The 17,117-nt window shown below is 43.5% G+C and overlaps 1 protein-coding gene across 20 annotated transcripts in view; it reads left to right on the forward strand.

Annotated features, from left to right (window-relative positions):
* Positions 1-17,117, forward strand: part of LOC124039759 (inositol hexakisphosphate and diphosphoinositol-pentakisphosphate kinase 1-like) — a 75,589-nt gene that overhangs the window by 22,664 nt on the left and 35,808 nt on the right. For 14 of the 20 annotated variants that reach the window (XM_046356105.1, XM_046356096.1, XM_046356169.1 and 11 more), the window contains 8 exons: positions 123-244; positions 727-828; positions 1,782-1,868; positions 2,470-2,545; positions 2,867-2,976; positions 3,281-3,304; positions 10,075-10,160; positions 12,537-12,662. In XM_046356105.1, the coding sequence (XP_046212061.1) occupies positions 123-244; positions 727-828; positions 1,782-1,868; positions 2,470-2,545; positions 2,867-2,976; positions 3,281-3,304; positions 10,075-10,160; positions 12,537-12,662 (733 nt within the window). The remainder of the gene's footprint in view (positions 1-122; positions 245-726; positions 829-1,781; positions 1,869-2,469; positions 2,546-2,866; positions 2,977-3,280; positions 3,305-10,074; positions 10,161-12,536; positions 12,663-17,117) is intronic. The other 6 variants (XM_046356134.1, XM_046356142.1, XM_046356151.1 and 3 more) reach the window with 1 other exon arrangement.

Genomic DNA, 17,117 nt, shown 5'->3' on the forward strand with positions numbered 1-17,117 from the left:
ACCAGGAAATGGCCAAGTGATTTTCTGCATATTGCAACTTTAAGAAGCACTTTAAGAAGCACTTGACTTGATTTGGCTACATTCAGTTTGAATGGCTGACTGACGCATTCTTCCACTCCCAGCAAACGGTGTGTGGCTTCGACCTCTTGAGAGCGAATGGCCACTCATTCGTCTGTGACGTCAATGGCTTCAGCTTTGTGAAGAACTCCATGAAGTACTATGACGACTGTGCCAAGGTCTTGGGGTAAGTGCGGCTAGCTGTCATGCTGAGGGGTCAACTATCGGTCATCCTTACAGCTCAACCCCTGATTTACCCAGCTGATCCTTGAGTGTCAAAGTGTATCTAAAGCCATATGTCATTCCTTGAATTGGACAGGATCCAAACTCGCTCTCTATTCGTTTTCAAAACCCAAATACTGCTCTAGCACACTCCATTGGTTGTCAGAACTCAAATACTGCTCTAGCTCACTCCATTGGTTGTCAGAACTCAAATACTGCTCTAGCTCACTCCATTGGTTGTCAGAACTCAAATACTGCTCTAGCTCATTCCAATGGTTGTCAGAACTCAAATACTGCTCTAGCTCACTCCATTGGTTGTCAGAACTCAAATACTGCTCTAGCTCACTCCATTGGTTGTCAGAACTCAAATACTGCTCTAGCTCACTCCATTGGTTGTCAGAACTCAAATACTGCTCTAGCTCACTCCATTGGTTGTCCCCACCACAGGAACATGGTGATGCGAGAGCTGGCCCCTCAGTTCCACATCCCCTGGTCCATCCCCATGGAGGCTGAGGACATACCTATAGTCCCCACCACCTCAGGAACCATGTGAGTACTCTTCTCTGTTTCTTCCTCCTTTCAGCCTCCTGCTTCTTTCTCCTGCTCTTCGCTCTCCTCCTCCTGCTCTCCTCTTCCTGCTCTTCTCTCTCTTGCTCTTCCTGCTCTTCTCTCTCCTCCTCTTCCTGCCCTTCTCTCTCCTCCTCTTCCTGACCTTCTCTCTCCTCCTCTTCCTGCCCTTCTCTCTCCTCCTCTTCCTGACCTTCTCTCTCCTCCTCTTCCTGCTCTTTTCTCTCCTCTTCCTGCTCTTCTCTACTAGATGTCGTCTAACAGAGGTGGTTTTGTGAACTATACTCACGTGATGGCTAACCTCTCTTGAAACTTGAAGACTTGTGTTAGCTCCCGCAGCAAACTCACGTATTCCTAGAGGATCCTGCTTCATACCAGGTGTAACACTGTTTTCCATATCCATTTGCCTATGTTTTTTTTAGTGTTTTTTTTAACCCTCATCGGGATTTCTCCTGACTAAATAAAGGATGAATACAATAAACAAGTCAGTAATGTCACCTAGAGTTGCAAAGGGAGGGTACATTACTGGAAGCTTTCTAAGTTTTCTAAGTTTACCAGTAAACTACCAGCATGTGATTTTATAACATGACTTCTAGTGGCCTTTTTGGGACTTCTAGTGGCCTTTTGGGACTTCTAGTGGCCTTTTTGGGTACTTCAGATTATCACAGGTGTCTGGAATTATCTCTGGCCCTCTGTGTGGCCTTATCGCTTGTAATATAACAGTACCAGTCAAAAGTTTGGACACCTACTCATTCTATGGTTCTATGGTAGTTATTATAGGACTATTTCCCTCTATACCATTTGTATTTCATTAACCTTTGACTATTGGATGTTCTTATAGGCATGTGTGTTTTTCAAGTATAAATTACTGAGTATTCCAGTAACTTTGGTAAGATATCCAAAGCTTTGCAACCTTAATGTCACCTGTCCCGCAGGATGGAGCTGCGCTGTGTCATCGCCATCATCCGCCACGGAGACCGCACCCCCAAACAGAAAATGAAGATGGAAGTCAGACACCCTCTGTGAGTCTGTACATCTTCCTGTTTCCTGCTCCCCAAATACCCCCTCTCCCCATTCCCAGTGGATACGTCTTCATGCTCCCAAAATACCCCCTCTCCCCATTCCCAGTGGATAAGTCTTCATGCTCCCCAAATGCCCCCTCTCCCCATTCCCAGTGGATACGTCTTCATGCTCCCCAAATGCCCCCTCTCCCCATTCCCAGTGGATACGTCTTCATGCTCCCAAAATACCCCCTCTCCCCATTCCCAGTGGATACATCACCTGCTCCTCAAATGCCCCCTCTCCCCATTCCCAGTGGATACATCACCTGCTCCTCAAATACCCCCTCTCCCCATTCCCAGTGGATACATCACCTGCTCCTCAAATGCCCCCTCTCCCCATTCCCAGTGGATACATCACCTGCTCCTCAAATGCCCCCTCTCCCCATTCCCAGTGGATACATCACCTGCTCCTCAAATGCCCCCTCTCCCCATTCCCACTGGACAGAATTTGACACACAATGTTTAATGACTTTCTGATCAACGTCATATAACAAATACAACTTGTAAATCACCTTCCCCAGTCCTGTTGTCTCTCAATGTTGTTTTCGTTGTCTTTTTTCAGGTTCTTTGAGCTGTTTGAGAAGTACGGAGGGTACAAGTCAGGGAAACTGAAGTTGAAGAAGCCCAAACAGCTACAGGTCAGTCCAAGTATCTCTTCTTTGCCTGTAACCCAGGAACCTGCAGTGTGTTCCTCTGTTGAGGGGAACTCTATTTACGACAATATGGTAGTGCTGTGTATGGCCTCTACTTCTAATCCAGTTCGTCAATGTTTCTTCCATCTGGAAGTATTTCCTGGCCACTGTTGCCTTCACTTGCTCTTTGTAGGGGTTAAGGCTTTGGTTGCTGTTAAGCACTTTGTGTGTGTGTGTGTGTGTGTGTGTGTGTGTGTGTGTGTGTGTGTGTGTGTGTGTGTGTGTGTGTGTGTGTGTGTGTGTGTGTGTGTGTGTGTGTGTGTGTAGGAGGTGCTGGACATTGCCCGGCTCCTACTGGCTGAGTTGGGGCAGCACACAGACTGTGAGATCGAGGAGAAGAAGGGTAAACTGGAGCAGCTCAAGACTGTCCTGGAGATGTGAGTGAGACACTTATGGCTGGGTTACAGGCACACACACACACACATCATGCCCTGATCGGTCCATTTTATTGACCATGCATAAGGTAGTGAGTGATCTGCTCTGCTGTGTCTGTGACGTGTTGGTGTAGAAACCTCCTGTGTGTGTCTGTAGCCCAATACACAGATTGAATTAGTCTTATTCACTAAGCCCACTCCAGCCTAGTAGATTTCACATTTACTTTGTGAACACCCCCCTCCTCCATGCGTCTCTAACTTTTTTCCTCCCTATCTCTTTTCCTCTCTCCTTTCTATCTCTCCAAAGGGAATCCAGCTTGAATGACATTCAGTACGCGCCCCCCCCCCCCCCCCCCTCCGCACTCACTGTAACCACTGCTAGCATTAACCCCTATTCAGAATGATGAGGGATGTTACACTGCACTTAGAATCAGGGAACACTAGCCACAACAGTGTGCGTGTGCCCGCGTGCGTTTGGGAGAGTGCTTTGTTGTCTGCAATGCATGTCGTTCTGAAAGTTGCCCTGTAATTCCTCTCACTATCCCTTCGCCCTCCTCCTCACTCTTCTCATCCTCTGTGTACTATATGTAGGCTTACTGTTTGAGCCCGTTGATAATGGCTAAGTTCATGGGATTGCATATTAACCAGTTACCATTAGCACCTCATTGACAATAACCAAGGACAACATTCTTGGTTGGATCAAATACAAAGGCCCAGAGTATTTTCAGTATGTTTAAAAAATATACAGTTAAAGTCGGAAGTTTACATACACCTTAGCCAAAGTACATTAAACTCAGTTTTTCACAATTCCTGACATTTAATCCTAGTAAATATTCCCTGTCTTAGGTCAGTTAGGATCACCACTTTTATTTTAAGGATGTGAAATGTCAGAATAATAGTAGAGAATGATTTATTTCCGCTTTTATTTCTTTCATCACATTCCCAGTGGGTCAGAAGTTTACATACACCAGCTCTGCAATGCTATTAAATACTAATTAAGTGTAACTGAGTCAGGTTTGTAGCCCTCCTTGCTCGCACACGCTATTTAGTTGTGCCCACAAATGGTCTATAGGATTGAGGTCAGGGCTTTGTGATGGCCACTCCAATACCTTGACTTTATTGTCCTTAAGCCATTTTGCCACAACTTTGGAAGTATGTTTGGCGTCATTGTCCATTTCGGAAGACCCATTTGCGACCAAGCTTTAACTTCCTGACTGATGTCTTGAGATGTTGCTTCAATATATCCACATCATTTTCCATCCTCATGATGCCATCTATTTTGTGAAGTGCACCAGTCCCGCCTGCAGCAAAGCATCCCCACAACATGATACTGCCACCCCCGTGCTTCACGGTTGGGATGGTGTTCTTCGGCTTGCAAGCCTCCCACTTTATCCTCCAAACATAACAATGGCCATTATGGCCAAACAGTTCTATTTTTGTATCTTCAGACCAAAGGACATTTCTCCAAAAAGTACTATCTTCGTCCCCATGTGCAGTTGCAAACCGTAGTCTGGCTTTTTTTATGGCGTTATTGGAGCAGTGGCTTCTTCCTTGCTGAGCGGCCTTTCAGGGTTATGTCAATATAGGGCTCGTTTTACTGTGGATATAGATACTTTAGTATCTGCTTCCTCCAGCATCTTCACAAAGTCCTTTGCTGTTCTGGGATTGATTTGCACTTTTCGCACTAAAGTACGTTCATCTCTAGGAGGTAGAACACGTCTCCTTCCTGAGCGGTATGGCGGCTGCGTGGTCCCATGGAGTTTATACTTGCGTATTATTGTTTGTACAGATGAACGTGATACCTTCAGGCCTTTGGAAATTGCTCCCAAAGATGAACCAGACTTTTTTTCTGAGGTCTTGGCTGATTTCTATTGATTTTCCCATTATTTCAAGCAGGCACGGAGTTTGAAGGTAGGCCTTGAAATACATCCACATGTACACCTCCAATTGACTCAAATGATGTCAATTAGCCTATCAGAAGCTTCTAAAGCCATGACATAATTTTCTGGAATTTTCCAAGCTGTTTAAAGGCGCAGTCAACGTAGTGTATGTAAACTTCTGACCCCCTGGAATTGTGATACAGTGAATTATAGGTGAAATAATCTGTAAACAATTGTTGGAATTGTTGGAAATGTTGGAATTACTTATGCCGTGCACGAAGTAGATGTCCTCACCGACTTGCCAAAACTATAATTTGTTAACAAGAAATTTGTGGAGTGGTTGAAAAATGAGTTTTAAGGACTCCAACCTAAGTGTATGTGAACTTCCGACTTCAACCGTACACACACACACACACACACACACACACACACACACACACACACACACACACACACACACACACACACACACACACACACACACACACACACACACACACACACACACACACACACACACACAGAGAAAGCGTACTAGTCAAAAGTTTTGCACACTATTGGCATTTTCTCAACCAGCTAAATGAAGTAGTCACTTGGAATGAAGTTCAATTAACAGGTATGCCTTGTTAAAAGTACATTTGTGGGATTTCTTGATTGAATTTCTGCAAAGAAACCACTACTGATGGACACCAATAATAAGAAGAGACTTGCTTGGACCAAGAAACATGAGCAATGGACATTACACCGGTGGAAATCTGGCCTTTTGGTCTGAGTCCAAATTTGCGATTTTTGGTTCCAACCGCCGTGTCTTTGTGAGAGGCCTAGTAGTTGAACGGATGATCTCCGCATGTGTGCTTCCCACCGTGAAGCATGGAGGAGGAGGATGTGTGGGGGTACTTTGCTGGTGATGCTGTCTGATATATTTAGAATTCAATGCACACTTAACCAGCATGGCTACCACAGCATTCTGCAGCGATATGCCATACCATCTGGTTTGCGCTTTGTTGGACTATAATTTGTTTTTCAACAGGACAATGACTCAACACCCCTCCAGGCTGTGTAAGGGCTATTTTACCAAGGAGAGTGATGGAGTGCTGTATCAGATGACCTGGCCTCCACAATCCCCCGACCTCAACCCAATTGAGATGGTTTGGGATGAGTTGGACCGCAGAGTGAAGGAAAAGCAGCCAACAAGTGCTCAACATATGTGGGAACTCCTTCAAGAATGTTAGGAAAGCATTCCAGGTGAAGCTGGTTGAGAGAATGTCAAGAGTCTACAGAGCTGTCATCAAATATGTTTTTATTTTTTTTGGTTACTACGTGATTCCATATGTGTTATTTCATAGTTTTGATGTCTTCACTATTATTCTACAATGTAGAAAATAGTACAAAAAGAACCCTTGAATGAGTAAGTGTCAACTTTTGACTGGTACTGTGTATTTACAGTGCATTCGGAAAGTATTCAGACTTCTTGACTTTTTTCCACATTTTGTTACAGCCTTATTTTGAAATTGATTTTTTTAAAATTAAAACATGTATACACACAATACCCCATAATGACGAAGTGAAGAAAAAAAAAGATACCATATTTACATAAGTATTCAGACTCTTTGCAATGAGACTTGACATTTAGCTCATTTGCATCCTGTTTTCATTGATCATCCTTGATGTTTCTACAACTTGATTGGAGTCCACCTGTGGTAAATTCAATTGATTGGACATGATTTGGAAAGTTGCACACACCTGTCTATATAAGGTCCCATAGTTGACGCTGCATGTCAGAACAAAAACCAAGCCATGCGGTTGAAGGAATTGTCTGTAGAGCTCCAAGATAGGATTGTGTTAATGCACAGAACTGGGGAAGGGTACCCAAAATTGCTGCAGCGTTGAATGTCCGCAAGAACACAGTGAAAGAAGTTTGGAACTACCAAGGCTCTTCCTAGAGCTGGCCGCTCAACCAAACTGAGCAATCGGGGGAGAAAGGCCTTGGTCAGGGAGATGACAGATGGAAGCGTCTCCTCAGTAAAAGCCACATAACAGCCCGCTTGGAGTTTGCCTAAAGGACTCTCAGACCATGAGAACTAGGATTCTCTGGTCTGATGAAACCAAGATTGAACTCTTTGGACTGAATGCCAAGCGTCACACCTGGAGGGAACCTGGCACCATCCCTATGGTGAAGCATGGTGGTGGCAGCATCATGCTGTGGGGATGTTTTTTAGTGACAGGGAGACTAGTCTGGATCAAGGGAAAGATTAACAGAGCAAAGTACAGAGATGGTAGTGGTTTCTTTGCAGCAATTCGACCATGAAGGCCTGATTATCCTATGATCAGTTGATGTTGTTGTGTCTGTTACTTTTATTTGGGCTGCAATCTGAGGTGTAGTTAACTCTAATCAATTTATCCCTTGAAGTTGAAGAAAAGTTCAAAGTTCTTGATATTTTCTGCATTGACTGACCTTCATGTATTTTAAAGTAATGATGGACTGTAATTTATTTGCTTATTTTGAACTGTTATTACCATAATATGGACTTGGTCTTTTACCAAATAGGGCTATCTGTCATTGTAAATAAGAATTTGTTCTTAACTGACTTTCCTAGTAAAAAGGTTAATAAAATATCTTCTGTAAACCACCCCTACCTTGTCACAACACAACTGATTGGCTCAAACGGATTAAGAAATTAACTTTTAACAAGGCACACCTGTTAATTGGAACACATTCCAGGTGACTACCCCATGAAGCTGGTTGAGAGAATGCCAAGAGTGTGCAAAGCTATCATCAAGGCAAAGGGTGGCTACTTAGAAAATCAAATATAAAATATATTTTGATTTGCTTAACTCTTTTTTTTGTTTTGGTTCTTTTTTTGTTTGTTACTGCATTTGTGTTATTTCATAGTTTTGATGTCTTCACTATTATTCTACAATGTAGAAAATAGTAAAGATAAAGCAAAACCCTTGAATGAGTAGGTATGTCCAAACTTTTGACTGGTACTGTGTATTTTCTTTAAAAATATATATTTTTATACATACCCTTGATTTTTTTTTCTTCACATTTTGTTACGTTACAGCTTTACTCTACAATAGATTTTTTTTAAATCATCAATCTACACGCAATACCTCAAGATCACTAAGGTTTTTAGAAATGTTTGCAAATTTAAAAACTGAAATATCAGACTTACATAAGTATCCAGACTGTTTACTCAGTACTTTTGAAGCACCTTTGCCAGCGATTACAGCCTCCAGTCACCTTGGGTATGACGCTACAAGCTTGGCACACCTGTATTTGGGGAGTTTCTCCCGTTTTTCTCTGCAGATCCTCTCAAGTTTTGTCAGGTTGGATGGGGAGCGTTGCTGAACAGATATTTTCAGGTCTCTGCAGAGACTCAGACCATGAGAAACAAGATTCTCTGGTCTGCTAAAACCTAGTTGAACTCTTTCGCCTGAAACTTAGCACTTATCCCTATGGTGAAGCGTGGTGGTGGCGGCATCTTGCTGTGGGGATTTCTTTTCAATGACTGGGAAACTAGTCAAGATCGAGGAAAAGATGAACAGTGCGAAGTACAGAGAGATCCTTTCTGAAAACCTGCTCCAGAGCGCTGAAGACCTTAGACTGGGGTGAAGGTTCACCTTCCAACAGGACCAAGAACCTAAGCGTCAGCCAATATGATGCTGGAGTGGCTTCGGGACAAGTCTCTGAATGTCCTTGAGTGTCCCAACCAGTGACAGGACTTTAACAGACACAATGTAGTTGAGTACGGTTACATGCACACAATGTGATTATTGTGGATAGTCAGATTAATATAATGGTTAGATTAAAACCTTTACATTCTTTGCAAGAACGATTTCCATAATAATCCTGTTTACATGGACACATCTGAAATAAGGCTACCTGATGGCACTCTGATAAATTCCTGAAAATCAACCATTTAAAATAAACTTTCTACCACAGTCACCATGTTATTTTTGGTAAACATATTTGAGTCGAAACATATAAAGTTTGCATGTGAAAACGACTTCTAAGATAGATACATTTAAGTTGTTCCAAACTCACTTCAATCGCACTAAAGAGGGAGGCTTGCGCTACCTGTACTGGCTCAGTTAGATTCGATGAGAAACACCGCTGGAATGCCAATTTTTAAATGATTTTTTAAACTGTTTAGTAATTTTGAAAGATAGCGTGGAAAAAACAGGTTTCAATTGGCGTATGCTTATTTAGAAATGGACCAAATTTAAGGCGTTTTACATGACTTTTGCATAATCTGCCTACTGCCTTAATCCGTTTTAATATCGAATTATTCCTGCACATGTAAACATACTCTATCTGTTGGAGCAGGTCCTCCTACTCATTTGATCTGTGTCTGTTGGGCTAAAGCTATGGGGAATCCAGGATCAGTCGTTAACACTGATCGTATCGCCTATCAAATCCATTTTCCATCACAGGGCCATCATGTACTTGGTCTGTAAGTCTTGTCATACTACATGTTTGTCCCAAGGACTCCTAAAGGTTTTCCAATTAGAGGACAGTATGTTTCTATTAGTGTCGGATATGCTAAATTATTATCATAGCCGGTGCGTTGAACAGCTGCTGTTACATAGCGCAGCCCTCACTATTGCCACAGCACTGTATCGCAAACCACAGGGGAGGCCGAGAGACAATTTTACACAACCGGGTGGGTGGAATCCCAACCCCTGAGTGCTATGCACTTTAACCAAACGCCTGTCACATCCCAAAGGACAGCACTGGTATGGCACATAAGTGATTAATAGTGACACACAGTGACAGCGGGTGTCCAAAGTTCACACAAAAAAAACCAACCCAAAACACGTTTCCAGAAACATGGTAGGCAGCTAGTTAAGCCTAGCCTAACTAGCCACTTACTGACTGACAGACTGAGCACCTGCTAGCTAGCGTTTGAAGCTAGTGGGAGACTGTTCTCAACCATGGTTCTGAAATGAAACTTGTCCAGCAAGGTTGGAGTCAATTCCATGGGAGGGAGAAAAAAAAATACATTCAGGTGATTCATTGAAATTCAGTCCAATAAATAATTGAATTCAATCCAAGAAAATATATTTTTAAAATGTGAATCTTATTAAAAATGTACTTCCTGACTTGACAGATTTAGATTGGAGTTGAGTTCAATGTCACATGTCTGGGTTTGTGTGTGTGTTGTACATGTATAATGATGACTGAAGGTTCATTAAGTGAACCCCGTGTGTCTTCCAGGTATGGGCATTTCTCAGGCATCAACAGGAAAGTGCAGCTCACGTACCTGCCCAACGGACAGCCCAAAGCCTCCAGTGAGGAAGAAGGTAGGGAGTCACAACCGTACACTCTATCTGGTTATGTTCATGATTACACATGCACTATACAGTTGAAGTCGGAAGTTTACGTACATCTTAGGCAAATACATTTAAATTCAGTTTTTCACAATTGCTGACATTTTAATCCTAGTAAAAATTCCCTGTATTTGGTCAGTTAGGATCACCACTTTATTAAAAAATGTCAGCATAATAGTAGAGTGATTTATTTCAGCTTTTATCTCTTTCTCACATTCCCAGTGGGTCTGAAGTTTACATACAATTTAATTAGTATTTGGTAGCATTGCTTTTAAATTGTTTAACTTGGGTCAAACGTTTTGGGTAGCCTTTCACAAGCTTCCCACAATAAGTTGGGTAATTTTTGTGCTATTCCTCCTGACAGAGCTGGTGTAACTGAGTCAGGTTTGTAGGCCTCCTTGCTCACACACGCTTATTCAGTGCAGTGGCTTCTTCCTTGCTGAGCGGCCTTTCAGGTTATGTCGATATAAGACTCATTTTACTGTGGATATAGATACTTTTGTACCTGTTTCCTCCAGCATCTTCACAAGGTCCTTTGCTGCTGTTCTGGTATTGGTTTGCACTTTATGCACCAAATTGCATTCATCTCCAGGAGACAGAACGAATCTCGTTCCTGAGCGGTATGACGGCTGTGTGGTCTCATGGTGTTTATACTTGCGTACTATTGTTTGTACAGATGAACGTGGTACTTTCAGGCGTTTGGAAATTGCTCCAAAGGATGAACCAGACTTGTGGAAGTCTCCAATTTGTTTTTTGAGGTCTTTCTTTTGATTTTCCCATGATGTCAAGTAAAAGAGGCACCGAGTTTGAAAGTAGGTCTTGAAATACATCCACATGTACACCTCCAAATTACTAAAATGTTGTCAATTAGCCTATCAGAAGCTTCTAAAGCCATGAATTTTCCAAGCTGTTTAAAGGCACAGTCAACGTAGTGTATGTAAACTGGAATTGTGATACTGGAATTGTGATACAATGAATTATAAGTAAAATAATCTGTCTGTAAATTTTGGGGGGCAAAATGACTTGTGTCATGGATAAAGTAGATGTCTTAACCAACTTGCCAAACTATAGTTTGTTAACAAGAAATGTATGGAGTGGTTGAAAAACACTTAGGTTGGAGTCATTAAAACTTGTATGTAAACTTCCGACTTCAACTGTATATACAAAAGTATGTGGATATGGCAATTTAGCCACAACCTTTGCTGACAGGTTTTTAAAATCAAGCACACACCCATGCAATTTCCATAGACAAACATTGGCAGTAGAATGGCCTTATTGAAGAGTTCAGTGAATTTCAACGTTTCACCTTGATCCAGTAGGATGCCACCTTTTCAGCAAGACAGTTCGTCAAATTTCTCCCCAGCTAGATCTGTCCCCAGTCAACTAAGTGCTGTTATTGTGAAGTGGAAATGTCTAGGAGCAACAATGGCTCAATCGTGAAGTGGTAAGCCACACAAGCTCACGGAACAGGACTGCTGAGGCTCGTAGCTCGTAAACATAGTTTGTCTTCACAAACTGCCTCTGGAAGCAACACCAGCACAATAACTGTTCATCTGGAGCTTCGTGAAATGGGTTTCCATGGCCGATCTGCCGCACACAAGCCTAAGATGTGCAATGCCAAGCTTCGGCTGGAGTGATGTAAAGCAATGGAAATGCTTTCTCTGATGAATCACGCTTCACCATCTGGCAGTCCAACGGATTCATCTGGGTTTGGCAGATGCCAGGAGAACAGTACCTGCCCCAATGCATAGCGCCAACTGTAAAGTTTGGAGGGGGAATAATGGTCTGGGTCTGTTTTTCACGGTTTGGGCTCGGCCCTTTAGTTCCAGTGAAGGGAAATATTAACCCTACAGCATACAATGACATTCTAGACAATTCTGTGCTTCCAACTTTGTGGCAACACTTTGGGGAAGACTCTTTCCTGTTTTAGCATGACAATGCCCCCGTGCACAAAGTGAGATCCTGGTTTGTCGAGATTGGTGGGGAAGAACTTGACTGGCCTGCACTGGGCCCTGACCTCAACCCCATCGAACACCTTTGGGATGATTTGGATTGCTGACTGTGAGCCAGGCCTAATCGCCCAACATCATTGCCCGACCTCACTAATGCTCTTGCGGCTGAATGGAAGCAAGTCCCCGCAGCAATGTTTGAACATCTAGTGGAAAGCCTTCCCAGAAGAGTAGAGGCTGTTATAGCAGCAAAGGGTGACCCAACTCCATATTAATGCCGGTGATTTTGGAATGAGATGTTCGACAGGTGTCCACATACTCTTGGTCATGTAGTGTACTTTTGACTTTTTGTGATTTAACTGCAGGTGTGTGTGCGTGCATGTGTATTATTGTTGTACAGAAGGTCCGAAGGAGGGTCCGTCTCTACTGCTCGTGTTGAAGTGGGGAGGGGAGCTGACCCCGGCAGGCAGAGTACAGGCTGAGGAGCTGGGGAGGGCCTTCCGCTGCATGTACCCTGGAGGACAAGGTGCAGTACTGTACTACTGGTCACGCCACACCTCACCACTACACTGGACTGTATACTAATTCTATATACAGACCTAGGGCTAGATGGGAGTTTGTATGGGCACAATTTAGTCAAACCCAAATAATTTTAAAGCACCTCTGGTTTCAATGTAAATAAATTCAACTACTGCTATAAACAGCAGTTGAATTACATGTAGATAAAGCTGTAAAGTGATTGATAAGAAAATGTCTCTGCATATTCTGTCTGTCACAACATCCAGTAACACATTTACAGAGCCCCTGATTTCTCTTTGTGAAGTCACAAGGTCAGGAAAAACTCAGGACTTTACACAATGTCCCAAAGGCTAACTTGAGATCCATGTGCTTAACTCAGTTTTTTTTTGTAAATCATGAATTGAGGTCAATGGGAGATTTGGAAGTCTCAAACGCGTTATGATCTGGTGAGGATTTGTCCCAGCGTCACTTCTGCCTGCCTTTCTCATTCTGAAGGGGAATCCAATCTCAAACAAAGACAAACACCTTTCTTTCTGTTTGACATTTACTCTCTGATTTCACCTCCTCCAAAGGCTCTCCACCATGACCTCACGTGTTACTGTTCTTTACATACTGGGTGTCACGTTTTGTTTTAGGTTCAGAGGAGGAGTCCGATTTTCTGAATGAAAGCTTGTTGCTTTCTCTCTCTTCCTGAAAAATGTCATATGGGCATTTTAGAAGATGCACTGTCTTGTAAAGATTGTTAATCACACTCCATTTCTAACAAAAACGAAACACTAAGCACAAACACACTGCAGGATTATTCAACATGGAATTTGCCAGGTCTTGTTCATTAGTCAAGCAAAATCTTTGAGTCCAGATTGTGTTTTACACAATATATTTTTTTGTATTTTGAATTGTCCCCATATGTACAAGGGAGGTCCACTCTCCCCTTCCTGCCTAGTGTCATTTTTATACCCAGGTTTATTGTAATGTTCTAATCCCAAGGTACTGTAGTAACATCACTATATCTGTATTCTGCTTTCCCTTTCCATGTATGCTTTCTAAAATAATGTTTATACTACCTACACTAGACAATGCATGATTAACTACTCTTCCAAGCAAAGCCTAGCAAACCAAGTGGAAAGTGACTATTTTTAGATGACTAGACGGCGGGCTGATATGATTTATTTATATATATATTACTGCTCAAAAAAATAAAGGGAACACTAAAATAACACATCCTAGATCTGAATGAATGAAATATTCTTATTAAATACTTTTTTCTTTACATAGTTGAATGTGCTGACAACAAAATCACACAAATTATCAATGGAAATCAAATTTCTCAACCCATGGAGGTCTGGATTTGGAGTCACACTCAAAATTAAAGTGGAAAACCACACTACAGGCTGATCCAACTTTGATGTAATGTCCTTAAAACAAGTCAAAATGAGGCTCAGTAGTGTGTGTGGCCTCCACGTGCCTGTATGACCTCTCTACAACGCCTGTGCATGCTCCTGATGAGGTGGCGGATGGTCTCCTGAGGGATCTCCTCCCACACCTGGACTAAAGCATCCGCCAACTCCTGGACAGTCTGTGGTGCAACTGTTGGTGGATGGAGTGAGACATGATGTCCCAGATGTGCTCAATTGGATTCAGGTCTGGGGAACGGGCGGGCCAGTCCATAGCATCAATGCCTTCCTCTTGCAGGAACTGCTGACACACTCCAGCCACATGAGGTCTAGCATTGTCTTGCATTAGGAGGAACCCAGGGCCAACCGCACCAGCATATGGTCTCACAAGGGGTCGGAGGATCTCATCTCGGTACCTAATGGCAGTCAGGCTACCTCTGGCGAGCACATGGAGGGCTGTGCGGCCCCCCAAAGAAATGCCACCCCACACCATGATTGACCCATTCCCAAACCGGTCATGCTGGAGGATGTTGCAGGTAGCAGAACGTTCTCCACAGTGTCTCCAGACTGTCACGTCTGTCACATGTGCTCAGTGTGAACCTGCTTTCATCTGTGAAGAGCACAGGGCGCCAGTGGCGAATTTGCCAATCTTGGTGTTCTCTGGCAAATGCCAAACATCCTGCACGGGCTGTAAGCACAACCCCCACCTGTTGACGTCGGGCCCTCATACCACCCCCATGGAGTCTGTTTCTGACTGTTTGAGCAGACACATGCACATTTGTGGCCTGCTGGAGGTCATTTTGCAGGGCTCTGGCAGTGCTCCTCCTGCTCCTCCTTGCACAAAGGCGGAGGTAGCGGTCCTGCTGCTGGGTTGTTGCCGTCCTATGGCCTCCTCCACGTCTCCTGATGTACTGGCCTATCTCCTGGTAGCGCCTCCATGCTCTGGACGCTACGCTGACAGACACAGCAAACCTTCTTGCCACAGCTCGCATTGACGTGCCATCCTGGATGAGCTGCACTACCTGAGCCACTTGTGTGTGTAGACTCCGTCTCATGCTACCACTAGAGTGAAAGCACCGCCAGCATTCAAAAGTGACCAAAACAGCAGCCAGGAAGCATAGGAACTGAGAAGTGGTCCGTGGTCACCACCTGCAGAACCACTCCTTTATTGGGAGTGTCTTGCTAATTGCCTATAATTTCCACCTGTTGTCTATTCCATTTGCACAACAGCATGTGAAATTTATTGTCAATCAGTGTTGCTTCCTAAGTGGACAGTTTGATTTCACAGAAGTGTGATTGACTTGGAGTTACATTGTGTTGTTTAAGTGTTCCCTTTATTTTTTTTGAGCAGTGTGTGTGTGTATATATATATATATATATATATATATATATATATATACACATACACATACACACACACACAGTGAGGGGAAAAAGGTAATTGATCCCCTGCTGATTTTGTACGTTTGCCCACTGACAAAGAAATTATCCGTCTATAATTTTAATGGCAGGTTTATTTGAACAGTGAGAGACAGAATAACAACAACAAAAATCCAGAAAAACGCATGTCAAAAATGTTATAAATTGATTTGCATTTTAATGAGGGACATGAGTATTCGACCCCCTCTCAATTAGAAAGATTTCTGGCTCCCCGGTGTCTTTTATACAGGTAACGAGCTGAGATTAGGAGCACGCTCTTAAAAGGCAGTGCTCCTAATCTCAGTTTGTTACCTGTATAAAAGACACCTGTCCACAGAAGCAATCAATCAGATTCCAAACTCTCCACCATGGCCAAGACCAAAGAGCTCTCCTAGGATGTCAGGGACAAGATTGTAGACCTACACAAGGCTGGAATGGGCTATAAGACCATCGTCACCTTCTCACCAAACTGCTTGACAACAGTTGGTGTGATTATTCGCAAATGGAAGAAACACCAAAGAACTGTCAATCTCCCTCTGCCTGGGGCTCCATGCAAGATCTCACCTCGTGGAGTTGCAATGGTCATGAGGAATCAGCCCAGAACTACACAGGAGGATCTTGTCAATGATCTCAAGGCAGCTGGGACCATAATCACCAAGAAAACAATTGGTAACACACTACGCCGTGAAAGACTGAAATCCTGCAGCGCCCGCAAGGTCCATCTGCTCAAGAAAGCACATATTCATGCCGTCTGAAGTTTGCCAATGAACATCTGAATGATTCAGAGGCCAACTGGGTGAAAGTGTTGTGGTCAGATGAGACCAAAATGGAGCTTTTGGCATCAACTCAACTCGCTGAGTTTGGAGGAGAAAGAATGCTGCCTATAACACCATCCCCACCATCAAACATGGAGGTGGAAACATTATGCCTTGGGGTTTTTTTCTGCTAAGGCGACAGAACAACTTCACCGTATCAAAGGGACGATGGACGGGGCCATGTACCGTAAAATCTTGGGTGAGAACCTCCTTCCCTCAGCCAGGGCATTGAAAATGGGTCGTGGATAGGTATTCCAGCATGACAATGACCCAAAACACACGGCCAAGGCAACAAAGGAGTGGCTCAAGAAGAAGCACATTAGGGTCCTGGAGTGGCCTAGCCAGTCTCCAGACCTTCAAATCAAATCAAATGTATTTATATAGCCCTTCGTACATCAGCTGATATCTCAAAGTGCTGTACAGAAACCCAGCCTAAAACCCCAAACAGCAAGCAATGCAGATGTAGAAGCACGGTGGCTAGGAAAAACTCCCTAGAAAGGCCAAAACCTAGGAAGAAACCTAGAGAGGAACCAGGCTATGTGGGGTGGCCAGTCCTCTTCTGGCTGTGCCGGTTGGAGATTATAACAGAACATGGCCAAGATGTTCAAATGTTCATAAATGACCAGCATGGTCAAATAATAGTAAGGCAGAACAGTTGAAACTGGAGCAGCAGCATGGCCAGGTGGACTGGGGACAGCAAGGAGTCATCATGTCAGGTAGTCCTGGGGCATGGTCCTAGGGCTCAGGTCAGTTGAAACTGGAGCAGCAGCATGGCCAGGTGGACTGGGAACAGCAAGGAATCATCATGTCAGGTAGTCCTGGGGCATGGTCCTA

This window comes from Oncorhynchus gorbuscha, linkage group LG01 (genome assembly GCF_021184085.1).
Source record: "Oncorhynchus gorbuscha isolate QuinsamMale2020 ecotype Even-year linkage group LG01, OgorEven_v1.0, whole genome shotgun sequence".
NCBI classification, from domain to species: Eukaryota; Metazoa; Chordata; class Actinopteri; order Salmoniformes; family Salmonidae; genus Oncorhynchus; species Oncorhynchus gorbuscha.